This window comes from Mercurialis annua, linkage group LG4, assembly GCF_937616625.2.
Source record: "Mercurialis annua linkage group LG4, ddMerAnnu1.2, whole genome shotgun sequence".
NCBI lineage: Eukaryota > Viridiplantae > Streptophyta > Magnoliopsida > Malpighiales > Euphorbiaceae > Mercurialis > Mercurialis annua.
In genome coordinates this window covers 27,326,464-27,345,560 of record NC_065573.1, presented here as the reverse complement: position 1 = coordinate 27,345,560, position 19,097 = coordinate 27,326,464, and the positions used below count along the sequence as shown (strand labels likewise).

At 32.4% G+C, this 19,097-nt stretch overlaps 2 protein-coding genes across 3 annotated transcripts; one reads left to right on the top strand and one right to left on the bottom strand.

Moving 5' to 3' along the window:
- Window positions 1-4,659: 4,659 nt before the first annotated feature.
- LOC126679102 (F-box protein CPR1-like) lies at window positions 4,660-6,777 on the bottom strand. Of its 2 annotated transcripts, none has more exons than XM_056105575.1 (3): window positions 6,291-6,777; window positions 5,220-6,143; window positions 4,660-5,130 (listed from the first exon to the last, which is right to left on the bottom strand). In XM_056105575.1, the coding sequence occupies exons 1-3, from the start codon at window positions 6,365-6,367 to the stop codon at window positions 5,091-5,093; spliced, it is 1,041 nt and encodes a 346-aa protein (XP_055961550.1). In that variant the 5' UTR covers window positions 6,368-6,777; the 3' UTR covers window positions 4,660-5,090. The 2 variants fall into 2 exon arrangements, with proteins under 2 accessions (XP_055961550.1, XP_050229997.1); XM_050374040.2 differs by having other exon boundaries at window positions 5,220-6,370; window positions 6,496-6,774.
- A 6,395-nt stretch (window positions 6,778-13,172) lies between these two features.
- Window positions 13,173-19,066, top strand: LOC126677548 (1-acyl-sn-glycerol-3-phosphate acyltransferase 2). Its single transcript, XM_050372222.2, has 11 exons — window positions 13,173-13,683; window positions 13,890-14,012; window positions 15,013-15,052; window positions 15,182-15,255; window positions 15,436-15,495; window positions 15,813-15,890; window positions 15,989-16,147; window positions 17,511-17,636; window positions 18,106-18,198; window positions 18,312-18,398; window positions 18,513-19,066. Exons 1-11 carry the CDS (start codon window positions 13,603-13,605, stop codon window positions 18,777-18,779), a joined length of 1,188 nt encoding a protein of 395 aa, XP_050228179.1. The 5' UTR covers window positions 13,173-13,602; the 3' UTR covers window positions 18,780-19,066.
- The last annotated feature ends 31 nt before the right edge of the window (window positions 19,067-19,097 follow it).

Here is a 19,097-nt window from a genome sequence, read left to right as displayed (position 1 = left end):
TGAACTTTAGAGGTACGGGCGCTAAACCCCCTGATGTCTAAAAACGGGCGCTAAATTCCCTGATCTTTGTGGCGGCGCTCACAAAACCCCCTAAGCCCAAAAAAAAACCCGAAAAATGACCAAAATACCCTTAGCGCCGTCTTTTCTGGTCAACTGACATTCTTAAAAAAAAATTGACAGCGCCACGTTATCTGCCACGTCAGCAAAAAAGAAATTAAAACACCTAAAATACCCCAACTCAATCCAAAACAACTAAATCCAACCCAAACCAACTCAATCTAACCTAATTCAATCTCTCAAGTTTGTCATTGTGCATTGATCTAACCCGCTTGAATTCAAACATATGCGGATAGCTAGCTCGTCACATGGACAAGTTTCTCTGTAAATCATCACTGGATACTTCAGTTTCTCATCACTTTTTACCTATTCCGAAAATAGGTGTCTACATTAACACCACATGAAATTACAATTTTTTTAATGTGACATCTGTCATAGAAATAAAAAATCGCATCGATAATTATAACTAAAATTATTACTTTGATATCATTCACTTATCCAAAAAAAATTCGATTATTTGCTAATAAGTGGGTGAGTAAATGGATGATCATAAAATGGCTAATAAATTCCTATATCAATATTAATTTCAATCATATCAAAACAAATTCTCAAATCAAATGAATTATAACTCAAAATTATATGTTCACCAGCCAACTTTCTAAGGTTGTGAGATTAAATCATAAAAGCGTATTAAATCATGCCTCTCTAAAATGGTTGCTAATTTACTATAGGTTTCGAACCAATCAGTATGGCGTTTGAGTCAATATATTACGTTGCATGACATATACTACTACTATTGTTTACTAACTAAATACTCCTGCATTGTAAAATAATATTGATGCACATATAAATAGCTATTTAATATACAATTGCGGGCATATTAAATTTTTTGACTTGTTCCATGGACCAATAGATTTGTTTTTGTCTTTGGAACATGTTACATTTCTAACATAATACCTAGATTTTAGTGTGAATCTGAATTCAAATTTTATGTGATCTCTCTTTAAAATAAGTAAGAGTTGACATGTTAGTATATGTAATGTAATGCAACATGGTGGGTGAAATATATTATAAGTATGATGTTTAAATGCAAGTTTAAAATTGTGGAGATTTTTGGCTGTGGGTTTTGTTGACTTGATAATTGATTTAAAGAATCATGCATTCTGAATCTGATAAACAAGTAATTAATTGACTTTCCCAAGTCAGATGAATAAGCATGTTATACTACTAATACTAGTATTATTTTTTAAATGCAGATGAAGGGAGAGTTTCTAGACGACAATTTAATTACAAATTTAACTTTTAAGTTCTTTTTTCTTTCAAAGGTAAATAATCAAAATAAATACTATTATATTCCTCTCAAAAAATAAAATAAAATATATACTACTAAATTACATCACTAAATCAAGTAATATATAATTGAAAATTAAATCGAACAATTAATTTATCTGAAAAAATATACATATAAAATTCAAATTGTGAAAATTTACTGAAATTGTTGGCATCTTTAGAATTTTTATTTTCAACATATTTTGTATTAAATATATTTGAAATTGTTTGCATCTTAAAATATGCCAACAATCCTGTGGAAATGGTTGTTTTTGCATCACATTTGCACACCCTCTAAGAAGCTTCAAATCAAGTTGCTCTATCAAACAACTAATGGTGTATTAGTCAAAAATAAAATATTAAAATGTTCTCAAGTGAGACATTACAACATGCAATGCTGACAAATTACTAAGCAAGACCTATATATATATATATATATATATATATATATATATATATATATATATATATGGGGAGTTTATTACAACCCGGGATTTGGTCAAAAGAATTGTAATACTTTCATATAGCTAACATTTGAAAAATCCACTCTTTTATGCCTAATAATCTATCGGGCTAATTATTTAAAAACCACTCCCGTTAAATTTTTTTCGTTTATACCCTATTGCTAGAAAAAAAACTATGTTTACCTTGTTTTGGATTTTTAGGTTTCACCTCTACTTCAAAAAGGTATAATTGACGATTTAATTGATTTAAAAACAACTAAATAAAAGGATTATATCATATTTTTTTCTATTTAAAAAAATACAAACAAATTCTTCAACTTTAAAAATGTTCAAATTAATCCAAACAATTAATTAGTTTTTTAAATTATATAAAAAAAATACCGACATGCGGCCCACCGAAGGAGATGTCGTTGCTCCTTCAGATATGAGAAGGAGCAGCAGCATCGAGCTGCTCCTTCTCTTCATGATGGAGAAGGAGCAGCTGCTCGTTCTCCAGATCTTATAAAAACTAGGGTTAATTCCATAAAAAGTCACGACCTTTACACGAATTTTCATTTTAATCACGACTTTTAAAAATTGCCATAAAAAACCATGACCTTTCATTTTTTCAAATCTGTCACCGACTATTTTTTCCGGTGAATTTTACCTTTCATTTTTTTTTCAAGTCTGCCGGATTATGGTGGCCACGTCATCAAAAATACACATAAAATTGATTTGGTGATAGATTTGGAAAAAAAATGAAAGGTCGTGGTTTTATATGGCAACTTTTAAAAGTCGTGATTAAAATGAAAATTCGAATAAAGGTCGTGACTTTTTATGGAATTAACCCTAAAAACTAATACCTCAACCACAACATGCAGCAGCCGCCATCCAGCCATGATGCTATCACGCCGCCGCAAAGTTTCACTAAAAATACATCCAGTCGTGCTTCTATCATGGTGGCAATCGATTTCATCGGATAATTGATTTTGTAGGTCACTAAACTTATTGAATTTATTGAAATAATCACTGAATTAAAAAAACGCTACAAAACTGATCATCAAACTATGCACTTTGTAATACATGGAAGTCACTCGCTTCATTATGGCCTATTTTTGCTTAGGTGGACATCTGAATCCTCAAACCCTTTCTTTCATCTGCCTCATTGCCGCTACGTCATCTTTTAATTTACTAAAATTTAAATTTCCCGTTTTTTATATTTTTAATAATATATCAAATTTTAATAAAAAAAACTAAGGACCTTTTTCTTCCCTTTTACCATTTTAACCTAATTAGAATTAATTAAAATCTTTTTTTAATTTTCTTGTCTTCTACTCCTTCACCAACGGTGAATCACCATCTCCACCTTGCCACCGCCGCCAACGGGAGGAACAACAACCTTTTACCAACGACGAATCCTGCTAAAACGCGTTGCGGTATTTATTGACACCGCCGCCGTTATCCTAGCCTCCACTATCACAATTAGATCAAATGTTAGCACTGAAATCATTTCCACCTCGCCACCAGCAGGTGCCGCCATGGGTTGAACTAGATCTTAAATCTGGTGAAAACGGTTACTCTCATATGGTGCTTGTTCAAATCTCCATGTGTAATGAGAAAGACGTAAGTCTTTAATCCTTACTTGCATTTTATTACAATACTTGCTTTTCTGTTTTAGATTAAGGGTTTCACTTTTAGCTTTTAATTTTGACATGTGTTGTTTAGGTATGGCGGCGGCTCTTGGTGATAATAGAAGATGGTGGAATTGTTAAAAAAAAAATTAATTTTGTTTAAAAATTATATGTAAAAATTAAAGGGTGCAAATTAATTTTTTCAGGTGATGTGGCTTGTGATATATGGTGTAAATAAAGTCCGGCTGTCACATTGGATAAATTTGACCGGTATCCATTAAGTGACTTTCCTATACTACAAAAAGCAAAGTTTGATAATCAGTATGTAGCGTTTTTTAGTTCAGTGGCCATTTTGATAAAATATGTAAGTTGAGTGACATGCGGAATCAATTACCCCGATTTCTCCACAATAAACCCATATTAAAAATAACACAACAATCTCAAAATTTACCAGCTTAAGGTAATGAAATTTGACTAACTCATAATGCAAACTACCATCCCACCACCAATCAGGCTAATTACTAAAACAATAACTGTAATCAGATATCTCATTCACTTGGATACCAGAAGAAACAGAGTAAAAACAAAGCATCTACTTTATAAGATCTGGTAATTAATTAAAGAGTTCAAGGTCGAAAAGGGTATGTTTTTGAGAAAAAAGAAGGCGAGAGTGATCACCAAATTGGATATAATAAGACTTTGGCCGGGACACCTTGGCCAATAAAATCATTCAAATCAATTCCTGGGCAATGTATTCCAGCAAAAGGCTTTTACAGCAAAAACATAGTTTCATTCTTATTAGAAAAATTAATCAGGATTTAATCTATTAGGGACATAAATACTGCAGATGGAAAATGCAATTGATTAATGATGAGTTTAAAGCGATTACGTCCAAATAGATGAATTGTCAGTACTGATACAAAAAAAACAGTAGTAAAATGATGCTAGTGCTGCAGAATTAGTTTGATAGAGAAAATATGTTGGTCCAATTCAAAGTTATTCATTTACAGATTGATCAAATGGGCATTCTCCAACAATAGGCATAATTTGTTCTTCTCTTAATTTGAGCAAAATGTTAATTACTCCACACTAATCCATCAATTCTGGATCTTAAAAGCTCAAATAATTGATTAACGGACAATTAAACTGCATTTGATAATTCCAACAGAAAAGAGATTCTGAATTGAAGAAACATAAGATTAAAAAGCAGATTGAAATATGAAAGTGATATAAATCGGGAAAAAAAACAATTCCATTGCAAATCCACAATATATATAAGACTATCTAAACCATAAGTATTGGCCAAACCGATCTAACTAACTGCACAGCAAATGATTAGCATATCATATCTAACTTAAAGAGCAAACCATTGCAAATTAATGGCAAAACAGAGTTTGTCCCGGAAAATTCTACATTTACCGGTTGGACATCTATAATATCTTCATCATCATTATATACAACTATCTAAACCATAAGTATTGGCCAAACCGATCTAACTAACTGCACAGAAAATGATTGGCATATCATATCTAACTTAATGAGCAAATCATTGCAAATTAATGAGTTAGTTCCAAAAACTCCTACATTTACCTGTTGAACATCCTTGATACTATTTTCAGTTCTTTTTTTACTACAGTTTGAGCTTGAATCCCATGGACAAGAAATCATCCCTGCACATACAATCAAACAAGATTCAAGTTAACAGAAATCTTTCAGATAAAGGTATCATCAAGAACAAATTATAAGTTAGAAGAGTTACTTTTTCTTCTTTTGTTGTTTTGAATTCTGTGATTGTTTGAGCTTATCAACATCAAATCCTACAACACTTGCATCTAGTGGAACAAGACTTCTCAAGCAAAGAACGGTCATAAATGGGGTATTTTTTAATCCTTGAACGGTAATATCTACCGCCTTTTTTCCTTCAATCTCATACCAAACAAGCCTGCTACAATCCACTTCCAACAGAATTTCTGAACCCGTCTTCGAGAAACCGAGAGAAGCAATTTGGCAAGAATTAGAGCTCAAAACATCAAAAGGGATCATAAAAAGCTTAGTCCAAGATTCTTGAACCCTGTATTCTTTCATAACCCAGACATCAATTCCAGCTTTAGAATGATCCACAAACACGCATAACCATGTTCCTAAAACCCCAATATACATATCAATATCAAAACTCTCATTTCTCCCAGGATGCGATACTTCTTGAAATTCTTCAGTTTCAAGATCCAAACCCATAATTACATGTCTCGCGCTACGACCATCATCATAGAATGTATCCACAAGCCAATGCAGAGTTCCATTAACAAGAACACCCATATAATCCCTCCGTATGCTAACCATGTAAGGCAATTGAGTAACAGTACATGCTTTTGTTCTTACATTACCGATAAAAATCTGAGCTTGGATTATACCCAATAGCTCAACTATCACAATCGCAGCAACCTTGTAATCACCGGTGACACTATCATACCCAAATCCATGCCCTTCTTTACTAATGCAATTAGACGGCAAAAAGCTTGGAAAAGAGTAGTGTTTTCTAGTGGAAGGATTCTGTATCGAAAAAACACCGGTTCTCAGACTTGTGCTACAGAGTAAACCATTGCATGACCCCACTACTAACTCGTATGTGTTGCACAGTTCCTTCGGCTGGTCACGGAATTGGATGGACCCACTGCGATGTAGACTATCCAAGTCCAGATGAAATAAGTCGCCGTTAGTTACTCCTTTGAAGAAAAGGGATTTGTTAGTGTTAGTTTTAGTGGAATGGTTCATGTGTTGACTGATGAAATCTGGATCGTCAATTATGCTACGCCATTGTTTTGAGACTGACCTGCAGCGTAGTAGCGTGTCTACTTGTGACCGGATCAGTATTTCGGTTACCAGTTCCGGTGGGATTGGTTCCGACATTTTCTGGGTCGGGTTTTTAGGGTTTAGCAGGAATGGAGCAATGGTTTAATAAACGGCAGAGATACTCATAAATTGAAATAATAAAGCAGCAGCAGATACAAATAATGAAAGCACAAGACAGTAATTACCGTGTATGTTCCTAAATGATCAGCTTCGTTCCAACCCAACGCTTCACATGGAGCAGCAATAGAAGATAATCTTCGATTTGAAATTCCAGAAATTTGAATTTACCTACTTTCTATTTCGCAAAGATTCTCATGATTCAGAACCAACTTCAAAGACCTACATTTTGGGACAGGTGCGCCGGAGACAAAGAACGACGATCAACTTGTAAATTGACAGACCTAATTTTTAGCCAAAATGAAATGACTACACTACTGTAAAGGCTTATGTGGCATCCACATGTACATTTCGAACCTATACCCGCAACGAACAGACACCGCGTGCCATACACGGAGAGAGGCTCTCTTTTTTTTACATTAAGTAGTAGTGTAGAATATGAGAAATACTTGCATGAACCTAGTTCGCCACGTAGGATTATAAACCATCCATTTATCATATGACACGTGGCAACAATAAATATATTAACCAATTAATAAATATCACATTAATTCACATTAAAAGCTAAGCAATTAATGTGATATTTATTGATTGGTTAATACATTTATTGTTGGCACGTGTCACACGATAAATGGATGGTTCATAATCCTACATGGCGAACTAGGTTCACCTAAGAATTTCTCGTAGAGAGAATATAGGTTAATGTCACAAAAATTCACACACTTTACAGATTTTTTCGGGTAATTGATTCTAGGGGTCATTGTACTTTCTAAAAATTGCAAAATAGTGACCGAACTTCAAAACGTAACAAAATGGTTACTAAACTCTCAAATATGTGATTTTGGAAGGTTTTTAAGTGTTTTACGGTCAAATTATACATGTGTAGTAATCAAATTTTGATTATTTATGACAAATAATACCTTATATTTCATATATACATACAATCAACAAAAAATCGACTCGAAATATTTTTCTTCAGTGACCAAAAATTCTTCTATGTTAACATAACCAAATAGTACAGTAACTAAAATGTTACGTATTGAAGTTCGGTCACCATTTTGCAATTTTTGAAAAGTACAGTGACCTCCAAAATCAATTACCCAGATTTTCTCATTTTATTCACGTTATTTAAAAGTCGTCATTTCTTACACGAACTATTTATTTTTTTCAAATTCATACACTGTTCAAATCCAGTGAAAATTGTTGAATTGGTAACCAAATAGCGACATGCCATAATGACTCTGATAATGACACGTCAACAATTTTTGCCGGATTTTTGAACGATGTATGAATTTGAGAAAAATTGGTAGTTGGTGTATGAAAATAACGATTTTTAAACAATGTGATTAAAATGAAAAAACGTGTAAAGTTGATGAATTTTTATGATATTACCCCTAGATTATATTATGAGAAAATTACTCTGAAACCATCACATATGTTATAATTCACGCTTTAATCTCTCATATTTAAAAAATCAAATGATATAGTCTTTTAATTTTGTTTCTATCAACAATTTAATTTCTTCCTTCATTTTTAATATTAGCCGACTAAAGTCAATGAATTTAGGGGTAAATCAATTTTTGAATATGTGGCACGAAATTATTGACGGAAACAAACATGAGAGGAAAAATCGTTTACACAAATAAAAGTGAGGGACGAAATCGTTGACGGAAATAAAAGTTAGAAACTGTATTATTTGTTAACTTGATTGACTAATACAAAAAATGAATGAAAGATTTAAATCGTTGACAGAAATAAAGGTGAGAGACCGTATCGTTCGAGTTTTAAACAGGATAAACTCCAGTATGAATTATGAAAAATTTGGAAGGCTTGTAATAATTTGCTTTTATATTAAATCAAAAGTCAACACATTACAAATAAATCCGAGGGGAACAAAAACCCACCGTTTAGAGTTAGAAAATGAAAACGATGCCTAGGATTTTTTTATCGAACAAAGGGTCAACGCGCCCCCTGAATTTGTGATACGGGGTCATCTAACCTAATTTATACTTTTTGAGCAACTAACCCCAAAACTCTTTATTTTTGAGTCAAATAACTCCATAATTTATATTATTAATTTAAATAATAGATTTAGAATAATTATATCGCAGTAATTAGGGAAATATCTAATTACCTTTTTGCATCCATCGCCTCCAATTTATATTTTACACATTTTAAAAATATAATATGGGTTATTTGACCCAAAATTGAAGAGTTTTGGGGTTAGTTGATCAAAAAAGTACAAATTGGGTTAGATGACCCCGTGTTACAAGTTTAGGGGGCGTGTTGACCTTTTATTCTTTTTTTATCCATAAATATAGGGAGAATGTACAAATACAACCCTAATGTTTCCCTCGTGTCTCATATATGATCATAATGTAAATCAAAAAAACAAAAAGAACCTTAATATTGTCAGAACCTATTATTTTGGCACCTCATTTAGTGGTCCGATCTGAAAAGAAAAAATCGGATCTTTTGGTTGGACCGGCATAAACCGATTAAAACCGGATGTTGAACCGGATTGAACCAGTAAAAAACCAGTGAACCAAAGTTTTATTAAATTTTTTTAAATTTATTAAACCGGTTGAACCGGTCATTGAACCGTTTAAACCGGTTGAACCAGACACCGATGGCCTCACCGGTTCGGCCCCCTGTTCGGTTTTTAAAACACGGATTTTAACAATAATTCATTGGTGTAAAAATTAGTTCCACCTCAGCGAATTACATCAATAGAGTCATGACAACTCAGCACCGTGTATGAATTTGAGAAAAGTGGTAGTTCGTACATGAAAAATAAGAAAATTTAAACTACGTGATTAAAATGAAAAAATATGTAAAGTTGTTAAATTTTTATGACATTAACCCTTCTTTAAATTTATGTATATTTTTTCTTTTTAATAAAATTAACGAATGATCTATTTAATAAATTATTAAGAGGGGAAATAAATGATGACTTCTATTATGAAAAAGATGAAAAAATTAAAGTGGCCTAGCTCATCAAAAGTATTTGATGATTGCAAATTATCAATATTTGTTTGATCATTACATATTACTAATAAGCAAATCTTGAATAATCGTCATTCATAAATGACATATAATTATATCTTGGTTAACTGTAATTTTTATTATATTGGAACATCTCATTAATAAAAAAATTGATCAAAGAAAAAATTGTAAAAAATAAAGTAGAGAGCTTACTTTTCAAAAAAAACATTAACATTTTTTAACGAAGAAGAAAGTAAAGAGAAGGTTATTTACGAAGAAAACAAATTGAAACAAAATAAGTATAAATAAATTTATTATGATAAAATTGTAATTAATTAAACAATAAAATTTAAAATTTATCAAATGCTATATTTAGTCTTAAATTTGAAACCTTTGAAACCAAATATAGCTTATGTTAAATTTAGCACAATATATAACATTACATTTTGGTGAAATTTAAAAATTAAATGCTAAATCATAGAATTGATACCATATTTTAACATTGTATTAGAAATGCTCTTATTTAGTATTTCGTGTCAATGGGGATGGAGTGGAATGATCTTTGTTCAATAACTGTATACTGGATTAGTCTCTTTAATTAAATCAACTTATTACTTGTAATAACTATTCTTAATAATTGTAAAAAGGAAAAAAACTATTCTTAATAAAAAGGATTAAAACACGTACATGTTAAAGAGCGACATGACGCTATTAGAAACCAATGACGACAAAAGGGAGAGGCATAGGATGGCTATGACCCCTCTAATTTTATAAAAATTTCAAGATTAACATTAATTTTTTTTTTAAATTCTATATATTGGCCCTTCTTAATTTTTAAGAGGCCTTTTTTTTTTTTTTTTTTTTTTTTTTCCCAAGCTAGAATCAATTATGAAGATTAAAAATTACATCAAGTGAAAGTCATATAACAAAAGTTATCTATATGATCTTTCCAAAATATGAGATATTAAATAATAAGCAACAATTCAAATACAAGCTATAAAAAATCGAAAAATAGAGAACGATCTAGACTTATGATCCCGAAATTTAAACACAACGATTATGTTGAGTGGGTGTTTAGATAGTTTCTTTTCCGATTTGCTCGACGAAACGCTTGAATCCGTTGAAGCCTACTATTCCGATCTCCATCTTCATTTAGATCCTAAAAAGATAGCTCCACATTCTCACTATTTCTTAGATCTACAAATTTTTTGATCTAAAGCTCCAACAAACACTATGTTCTTGGAGATCTAAGAAATATAAACAAAAGGAGGGACATAAAAGACCACATTATTTAATCAATAGCAACAAGACAAATATCCAAATCAAAACTAAAATTTTAACAAGAATTTATTGAATAGAATAGTAGATCTACAATAGTTATTAAAGTGGGCGGAGAGAAGATGATTTTCCGGTTAACCGGAGAAATCATCTTCTCCCACCCTTTAGAACAATGAAGAAAAGAGAAGTTTTTTCTATAGAGAAGGGAGAGAACAAATTTAGAGAGAGAGAGAGAGTCTTTTTAGAGGTGTTTAACTAATTTTTAAGAGGCCTTCTTCATGTAACATATATTGCAATTTTATGCCCTTCCAATATTAAAATTTTGACTCCATCATTGAGGGTACAGTCGTTGAATATAATTATTTTAGCCCGTGTCAATTGGAAAATTTTGCTCACATCCAGTTCACTATTTTGATCACCACTCACTTCATTGCAATTTACTATTGGCATTATAATCCACAGGAAGACTTGCTAGCTAGTTTTGCATTTCAGAACAAAAGAATCAGCACCTCTCTACATCTTTTTTGTAAGTCTCCTAACGTCCTTTTATGTCATATTAACCAGGCTTCAAAATATTCAATATTTAATCGAATTCTAGAAGAATTAATGAAGCAGCTTTGCAAGTGGTCAAATGAAAAAACCAAGAGTTTCTTACAAGGCAGATCAAAAACTTCAAAAATTAGATTTCAAATATACAAAAAATTAAGAATTTTAAAAACGTGAATTGTTTATAAAAAAATTCGTCTACATTCACGAATAGCTCGTATATCGGCTCATTTAATTGTTTGTGAATGAGTTCATATATGAGCTTGGTTAAGAGTTCGTGACTAACCCGTATAGAAGTTCGATAAAGAGTTCGCGAACTAACTCGTAGTTAAATTAAATAGCAAAAATTCTTTAAATTTATTACGACTACATAGTTTTTTTTTTAAAAAAAAAACAATATATTTTGACAAAAGTAACAAACTATGTATTTTTGATAAATAAAGCCTGCGTTCATTTGTTTTGATTCATGTTTATTTGTTTAGTTGTTAAATGAACCGAGCTCGTGTTCTTTCGTATAGCAGTTAAACGAACGAATATGAACTGAACATGAAAAATATAGATTTAAATGAACCGATAAGAAAATGTTGTTCAAAACGCAAACGAACATGCAGGGAACACAAATATGTATTCATATAACGAACCAAATATGAATACTTAAAAGTTTGATCGGTTTGGTACATGTACAAGTACAACCCTATCAATGCAGACATTCAAATTAAAACTAATGTAAATGTATATTTGGGGATGATTTTGAATATTGATGATTATCTTTAAATTTAATTTGTAACTGTGACTAAATATTTATCAGTAAATTAAATGAGAAATATTATTTTAATATTATAAATAATTGAAGGAAATAAAGATTTATTTATGGTCTATGATTTATACATATTTTATTATAGATAATTGAAATTGTACCGTGGAGAGCGGGAGAGACAGGAGAGGTTAGTTGGGAATTTGGGAGAGCGGAGAAGACAATGAGAAGTTAGCTGGGAGTATTTGAGCTACCAGGTTATGCCACTTTTTGGCCTTCTACACACACGATTGTAATGGTATTTGGAATTTACATCTTCCATTTAGGTGCTCGTTTTGGCAAAAGACGATACAAATAGGAAGTAAGGCAATTTTAGATTAATTTTGATAGTTGTGTGGTGTATGGATATGTAAGCCTTTGTAACTGATATTGATTTATATTCCGTATGGCTGTTTTAATATGCTCGGAGGGTGTCCGATAAAATGTCGAGTGTAACGTTTAAAATATTATTTTATGCAACATTTTTTTTATAATAGAAATAATGTTGAATTAATATGCTTATTTAATTTTATAAAGGTTTTTATACGTTTGATATACTGATTTAAAGTTATGAAATATACTATATCCTTCGGCAAATTTGGTAGTCAATTGTACTGGTAAATGACATTATGAAAGAATGTGATTTTGTGAGGGATTAAATTGTTAACTGAAATAAAAATGAGACACCATATCCTTTAATTTTTAAATAAAAAAATTAAGTGTGAATTATGACAAATATATATAATCTGCTCTTTTCTATTTGACAGAGTAAAAACTTTCAATTTTATTCGTTTTAGAGTTGAAAAATAATCTTTGAAATAAATTTGATTCTTTCAGTGAAAATTAAAATTAATTAATCAAAAATAAAATTTTAAATTTATATATATTTAATTAAACTTTCACTTTGCATTTGAAGGCTTGGTCTAGTGGCCAAGTCCTTCACTATGCATAAGTTTGGGTTCGGATACTTAATTCTCATCAGATCGTAATTTACCTGGTTTAATTTTAAAAAAATGCATAGCGACTTTTGCTAATTCTCGCTAACAATTAATTTAGGTACATCTCTGTTCAAAAGAAATAAACTTCCATTTTTGTACAGCACACTATTTGAAATTAAAATATTGCAAAAGTAGAGTGAAAATGAAGAATTTTGTCAAATAAAAACGAAAAATACACAAATCAAAATCTTCTCACGGCAGATGCAGAAAAGGAAGAAGAAAAAACTGCTCGTCTGAACACTCTTATCATATTTGCGTTTTAGATTACAAATAATTATTACGAATCACTCGGTTCGAAGACACAAATAATTATCGTCATCATCTCTCAGTCAGTCACGCATATTTACAAACACATTTACTGCATGACCCTGACACCAACCCATCTCTCTATCTATCCCAAATTTGTATATCATTCCTTAATTACTTACATCGATATTTCCAATTTCCTTTCTCAAATTAAAAAATTAAAAACCCATTTGTTTGTTCTTTAAGTTTCACTATCATCTGCTCTCCGATCCCATGTTTTTGTTTCCTCTATAAACAGCTTTTTCTTTGTCTAATTGTTTAAGGTTTAAATGGCGATTGCAGCAGTGGCTTTTCTCTTGCCATTGGGTGTTCTCTTTTTCTTGTCTGGTTTAGTTATTAATCTTTTTCAGGTATATTTACTGCTTCCTATTTCGTTTAGATTGAGTTTTTAAGTGTTGATTTTGCTGAAGTGTTGAGTTTTTAGCTTAACTTAGCTTCGTTGTATGTGGGTTGATCCATTTTTGGGTTTTTGTTTTAGTTTTCGAATCTGGGGTTACTTTGAAATTGGATACTTTGTAAGTGACTGTAATGATATGTGATTGGTATGTTTTTGCAGGCGATTTTCTTTGTTCTGATTAGGCCAATCTCGAAGAACACTTACAGAACGATCAATAGAGCTTTAGCTGAGTTGCTATGGATTGAACTTGTCTGGGTGGTCGATTGGTGGGCTGGACTTAAGGTTTCAACTTAACATACCTCATTTTTTGTCTAATTGATTTGTTTTTTACTAGTATTTTATTGGTTGAAGATTAGATGGTGTGGTTGAGTGTGCTCTCTTCTATTAGTGATTGGTTTTTGGTGTGGGTGAAAACGAAACTATTGACAATGTTCTTTAAATCTTAATCTTGCGGTGAACCACATTTCTATTTGAAACCATCTGTCAAGTTTCTCTCTTGACGGAGAAAAACATTTTGATATTTTTTGATCCATTTGTCTATAAAATGTCAGTAAAATAGTTTTAAGACCTTTCTTGTTTTTTAACTTTTAATATTTTTGTGCCGATTATTTTTCACTTAACGACAATGGGACCAATAAAAAATACGTTACAAGCCTAATCATTACTTGTTTTCTAAACAAAATGGTTTATCTTGGTCTCTGAAGTCTGTGTTAAATGCAACCAGATAATGCAATTCTTTGAAAAAATTGCATTTGTTTTATACTTGTTTGTAGTGTATTTAAGCATGCCAAAGTTTCTTCCTCCTTTTTGCCTTTAGGGTAGAGACTAGGTACCATTATAGGTTGAGATAGATCATAGATGAGCAGAGATCTTGAGGATAATAATTTTTTTCTACTTGGCCTGAAGATCCTTAGGCATGTGCCTGAAATTGGATTTTAGACAATGCATTTGCATTTTGTTTCCAATTTTAAACATGTTTGTTTGATATTTTCCTTTTTATGATTTGCTCTCAAGGTGATCATTTTCCAAATATGTACATGTATAGTCATGATCCATTTCTACTTAATTATCGTCATATCTCTCGACGTACTAAATAGTACTTTTCTTTCTTGCCGTTTTCACCTCACTTTATTTCTTGCACTTTATTATAGTGAGATCCCTCTATATAGGAAATTAGTAAGATAAATGGAGTCAGTAGTATGCAAGATTTAACTCCTGATGTTTGTGTTTTTTTTTTGTTCTTCCTTTTGGAAAGTTAAATCTTGATAATTTTTGTCCGCAGATTAAAGTATTTACAGATAAGGAGACCTTGAGCGTAATGGGTATGCAACTCTTTATGAACTGAGATGGTGGTTCCTTAATTTTTTTTTCATGTTGGTTTAGGTAGATATTGGTTAGCTCTGTATTATGCTCGGTGGCTTATGTGTATGCTCATGCTGGGATTTCTTCAGGCAAAGAACATGCACTTGTTTTAGCCAACCACAGGAGCGACATCGATTGGCTTGTTGGATGGGTCTTGGCTCAGGTATATTTTAAACATGTAGCAAATTTGATGAATGGTTACGTAAACACCCATCTAATCCACAGAAGCTCAATGATTTGCTTATTGTAGTTCAAAGAGCACCTTCGCTTTTTCGCTTCTCTTTCTTCCATTATTTTTTTATATTAACAATCGCTATCTAATTACTGAGTTCACTTATGACAGAGGTCAGGATGTCTTGGCAGTGCAATTGCAGTCATGAAGAAATCGTCAAAATTCCTTCCAGTAATGTTTTGATCTTACCCTTGATGGCATTGTTGGTTTTGCTATCTGATTCTTAGTCCAATTCTCATTTAAAACGTTTGAGCTGTGCTGTAGTGTGCTATACCAACTAAGAATTGGACTAGAATCATTAATTCATAAATACAGGCAAAGTAGTGGTTTTGGAACTTGGAAGTCATTCTTTCACACAATTATTTCATGTCGATTGCAGTAATAAATACTTTATAGGGAGAGTATGGAAATTACAGGCATTTGCATTTGATCTGTTAGGGCACTTGCATGTGTGTGAAGGGTAATTGCTAATTTGCAACCTGATGCAGGTTATAGGCTGGTCCATGTGGTTTTCTGAATACCTCTTCCTGGAAAGAAGTTGGGCCAAGGATGAAAGCACTTTAAAGGTAGCAAATGCTTTTCCACATGTAAATAATTGATACTACTATCCTTCTCTTACAATCTTCTTGATCAAGTTTGAAATTTTGTGGAATTCCAATTGCAGTCAGGTCTTCAAAGGTTAAAGGACTTCCCCCGACCCTTTTGGTTGGCTCTATTTGTGGAAGGAACTCGCTTTACAAAATCAAAGCTTTTAGCAGCTCAACAATATGCTGCCTCACAAGGGTTGCCTATCCCGAGAAATGTTTTGATTCCTCGTACTAAGGTCAAATTTTCATTTTTATGCAGTTTTTTTTCCTGTTGATATTTGTTTTCTTGAAAATAGAAAAAACACTTGATAAATATAAATTACATATAGCAATAAAGAACTAATGAATACTAAAACATCTCGGTTTGACCTCATTTTTAGTGTTTCTTTTTTATCTACTTAAAATATTTAATAATTTGGCATCATCATCTCTGAAGTAGTTCCTTCAAATATTTGTTAGGTGCAGTGCTTTTCCTCCATTAGCAATTAGTCATTGTTTTTTTCATGCTTAACTACTGTAAGACAAAAAAACTGTGATTCAAATATATGGGTCTATATCTTTTGTGCTTGTTTGCATTGATTTGAAACTTAAATTGAGTTACTTTTTGTTTGGCTGGGCCATTCTTAAGTCACTCAGAGTATTTCGTTTCCATGTTTGCTTATGCTGCTAGAACTTTGTTTATGGTGTGCACACTATGCAGCAGTTTCATGGAAGCAGACGCATGTTGATGATACCCTGGTCTAGGATATACATTAATTGCATTTTCCTGATAATTGTTTTTTACTATAAGAAGTGTGTTTTGATAAGGCTGTGGAGTGTCATGTTATGATGCGGTAGGACCTGCTACATGTAGCTGTAGCCCTTTTTTTTCCAAGATGACCGGGAGATAATTCTGACTCATGCATAAGTGGGATTCTGTTGTACTTCAGTCAAAGGAAATGGATGGAAGTGATTTGCTAATGAAAATTGTCTATGCAGGAAGATTCTCTTTCCTGTATCTGTTATATCCCCTCAGCTACGGATGCATTTTGGCTTTTGCTTTTAGTGGGGCAAATTTTTTCTAATTAATATGCACTATTACTTAGAATGCATGAGGTTGTGCAATCCTGTCTTGATAGAATTGATTGATGAATGAATGAAGCACATTAAATGAACTTTACATGGGTGATGATGGGGAGATGTAATGCATTTAATATGCCTCATGTGCTCCGATCAATGATTTATGCAATTTTGTTATACTACATGTTTATATTTAAACTTCAGTTTCGTTCATATTTGATAAGTGGACAAGAAGTTACATTTTCACTTCAGTTTTTTAGCAGTTGATACTTTGATTAGAAACTGCATATCTGCTGGACTGAAACCTTTTGCCACACATTAAAAAAGAAATTAAGCAACAGAAAAAAAAACTGGTTTACATGATCCGGCATGTGATGGTGAGTGTTGGGGACAAGATTTTATTCCAGTCAAGCTACTCCTCGATACCTCCACATTCCCCCTGCCTTCCTCCATGGAGAAAAATGATGTTTGTGTGTATTTCAATAGTATATATAGATATAGTCTAATACCCTGACGGCTTGGATCTTTTGTTGCTTTCAGGGTTTTGTTTCAGCAGTAAGTAATACGCGCTCATTTCTTCCAGCCATCTACGATACAACAATTGCAATTCCAAAAAGTTCACCTCAACCTACCATGCTCAGGCTTTTCAAGGGGCAATCTTCAGTGGTATGTTTACTTAATCACATGAAGCAGTTCTCTCCAATCGAATGGTGGAGCATTGTGTTGTTGCTTGTCCTACATTTGTTTTTCCTTGCAACTTCGTGTTGGACATAAAAAATGTTTTGATTGTTCCGGCATTCATATATAAGTGAAGTGATGTCTGGTGTTTGTCTATAACATTAGGAGTATTTTACAATATTGGTTATCTTTAATTTTTTTACTATTTGACCTTGATATGCATGGAGAGGGAGTGAGGAATTTTTTGTGGATTTGTCATTTATGAAAATGTCCGTGAGAATGGGAACTGATGACTAAATGTTTCAGTTGCTTGTTTATGCATTTTACTTTTCTTTTTTCACTTGTTGGAGGTAACAGGTTGTTTGGTAAGTTATCTAGCAATAATTAGTTCTTTTTGTAGATCATGCAATTAATTTGGTTTCTATTATTTTATTGAAACCCTTTCGCTCATATGCAGGTGCATGTACGCATTAAACGTCATTTGATGAAGGATTTGCCTGAAACAGATGAAGGTGTTGCTCAATGGTGTAAAGATCTGTTTGTGGCAAAGGTATGCTTCTTATGGGTTTCTGGGTTGTCTTTATTATACACATACCTTAAGTGAGGCTTAATCTGAAAGTGAAAGTTATCAAGATTAATTCCATTGTATTTTTTTGGTCTTAGGATGCAATACTGGACAAGCATAATGCCGAGGACACGTTCAGTGACCAAGAATTGCAGGATCTTGGTCGACCGAAGAAGTCTCTCGTGGTGAGATGATAGTTTTAGGCTTTTAGCAAACCAATTTAATACTTTTTATTACCTCCTTTGTTATGTTCAGATATTGCAGTTCTGTTATTTACCCTTGTAGTTTTATCGAACCAGGTTGTTACCTCGTGGGCATGTTTGCTTATTTTTGGGCTGTTGAAGTTCCTCCAATGGTCGGCACTTTTGTCGTCGTGGAAGGGCATAGCAATATCAGCAATTGCCTTGGGAGTTGTTTCTGTTTTTATGCACATCTTGATACGATTTTCTCAGTCGGAACACTCAACGCCAGCTCGGGTTACTCCAACAAATCATGCTCAGGTCCCTTTAGCAAACCCGAAAAATGAAGGAGAGCCTTCAGAAACAGGAGAAAACAAGCAACACTAGGTCACAATCTCGTTTACAAAATCTCCTATACATTAATTGATAACTCGAGCAGTCAGTCGTTTTTGTGATGGTATATGTTGTGACTACCTCTCGTTACAAATTGTGTGTTTTCGCTTTCTAGACTACAGTTCGAGCAGTTGCATCTCGGGTTTCATATGGTGCTCAGTTGTATGCATATCATCACTTCATATTAGGTTAAATTGAATCTGTAGATTGTATCAACATGTATTATGTATCAATGCGCCATGTGTAGTAGTGTCTTAATTTATTTTCTTTTTTCAGTTTAACTAGAACTCTGTCCTCTTTTCCTTTTTTCCT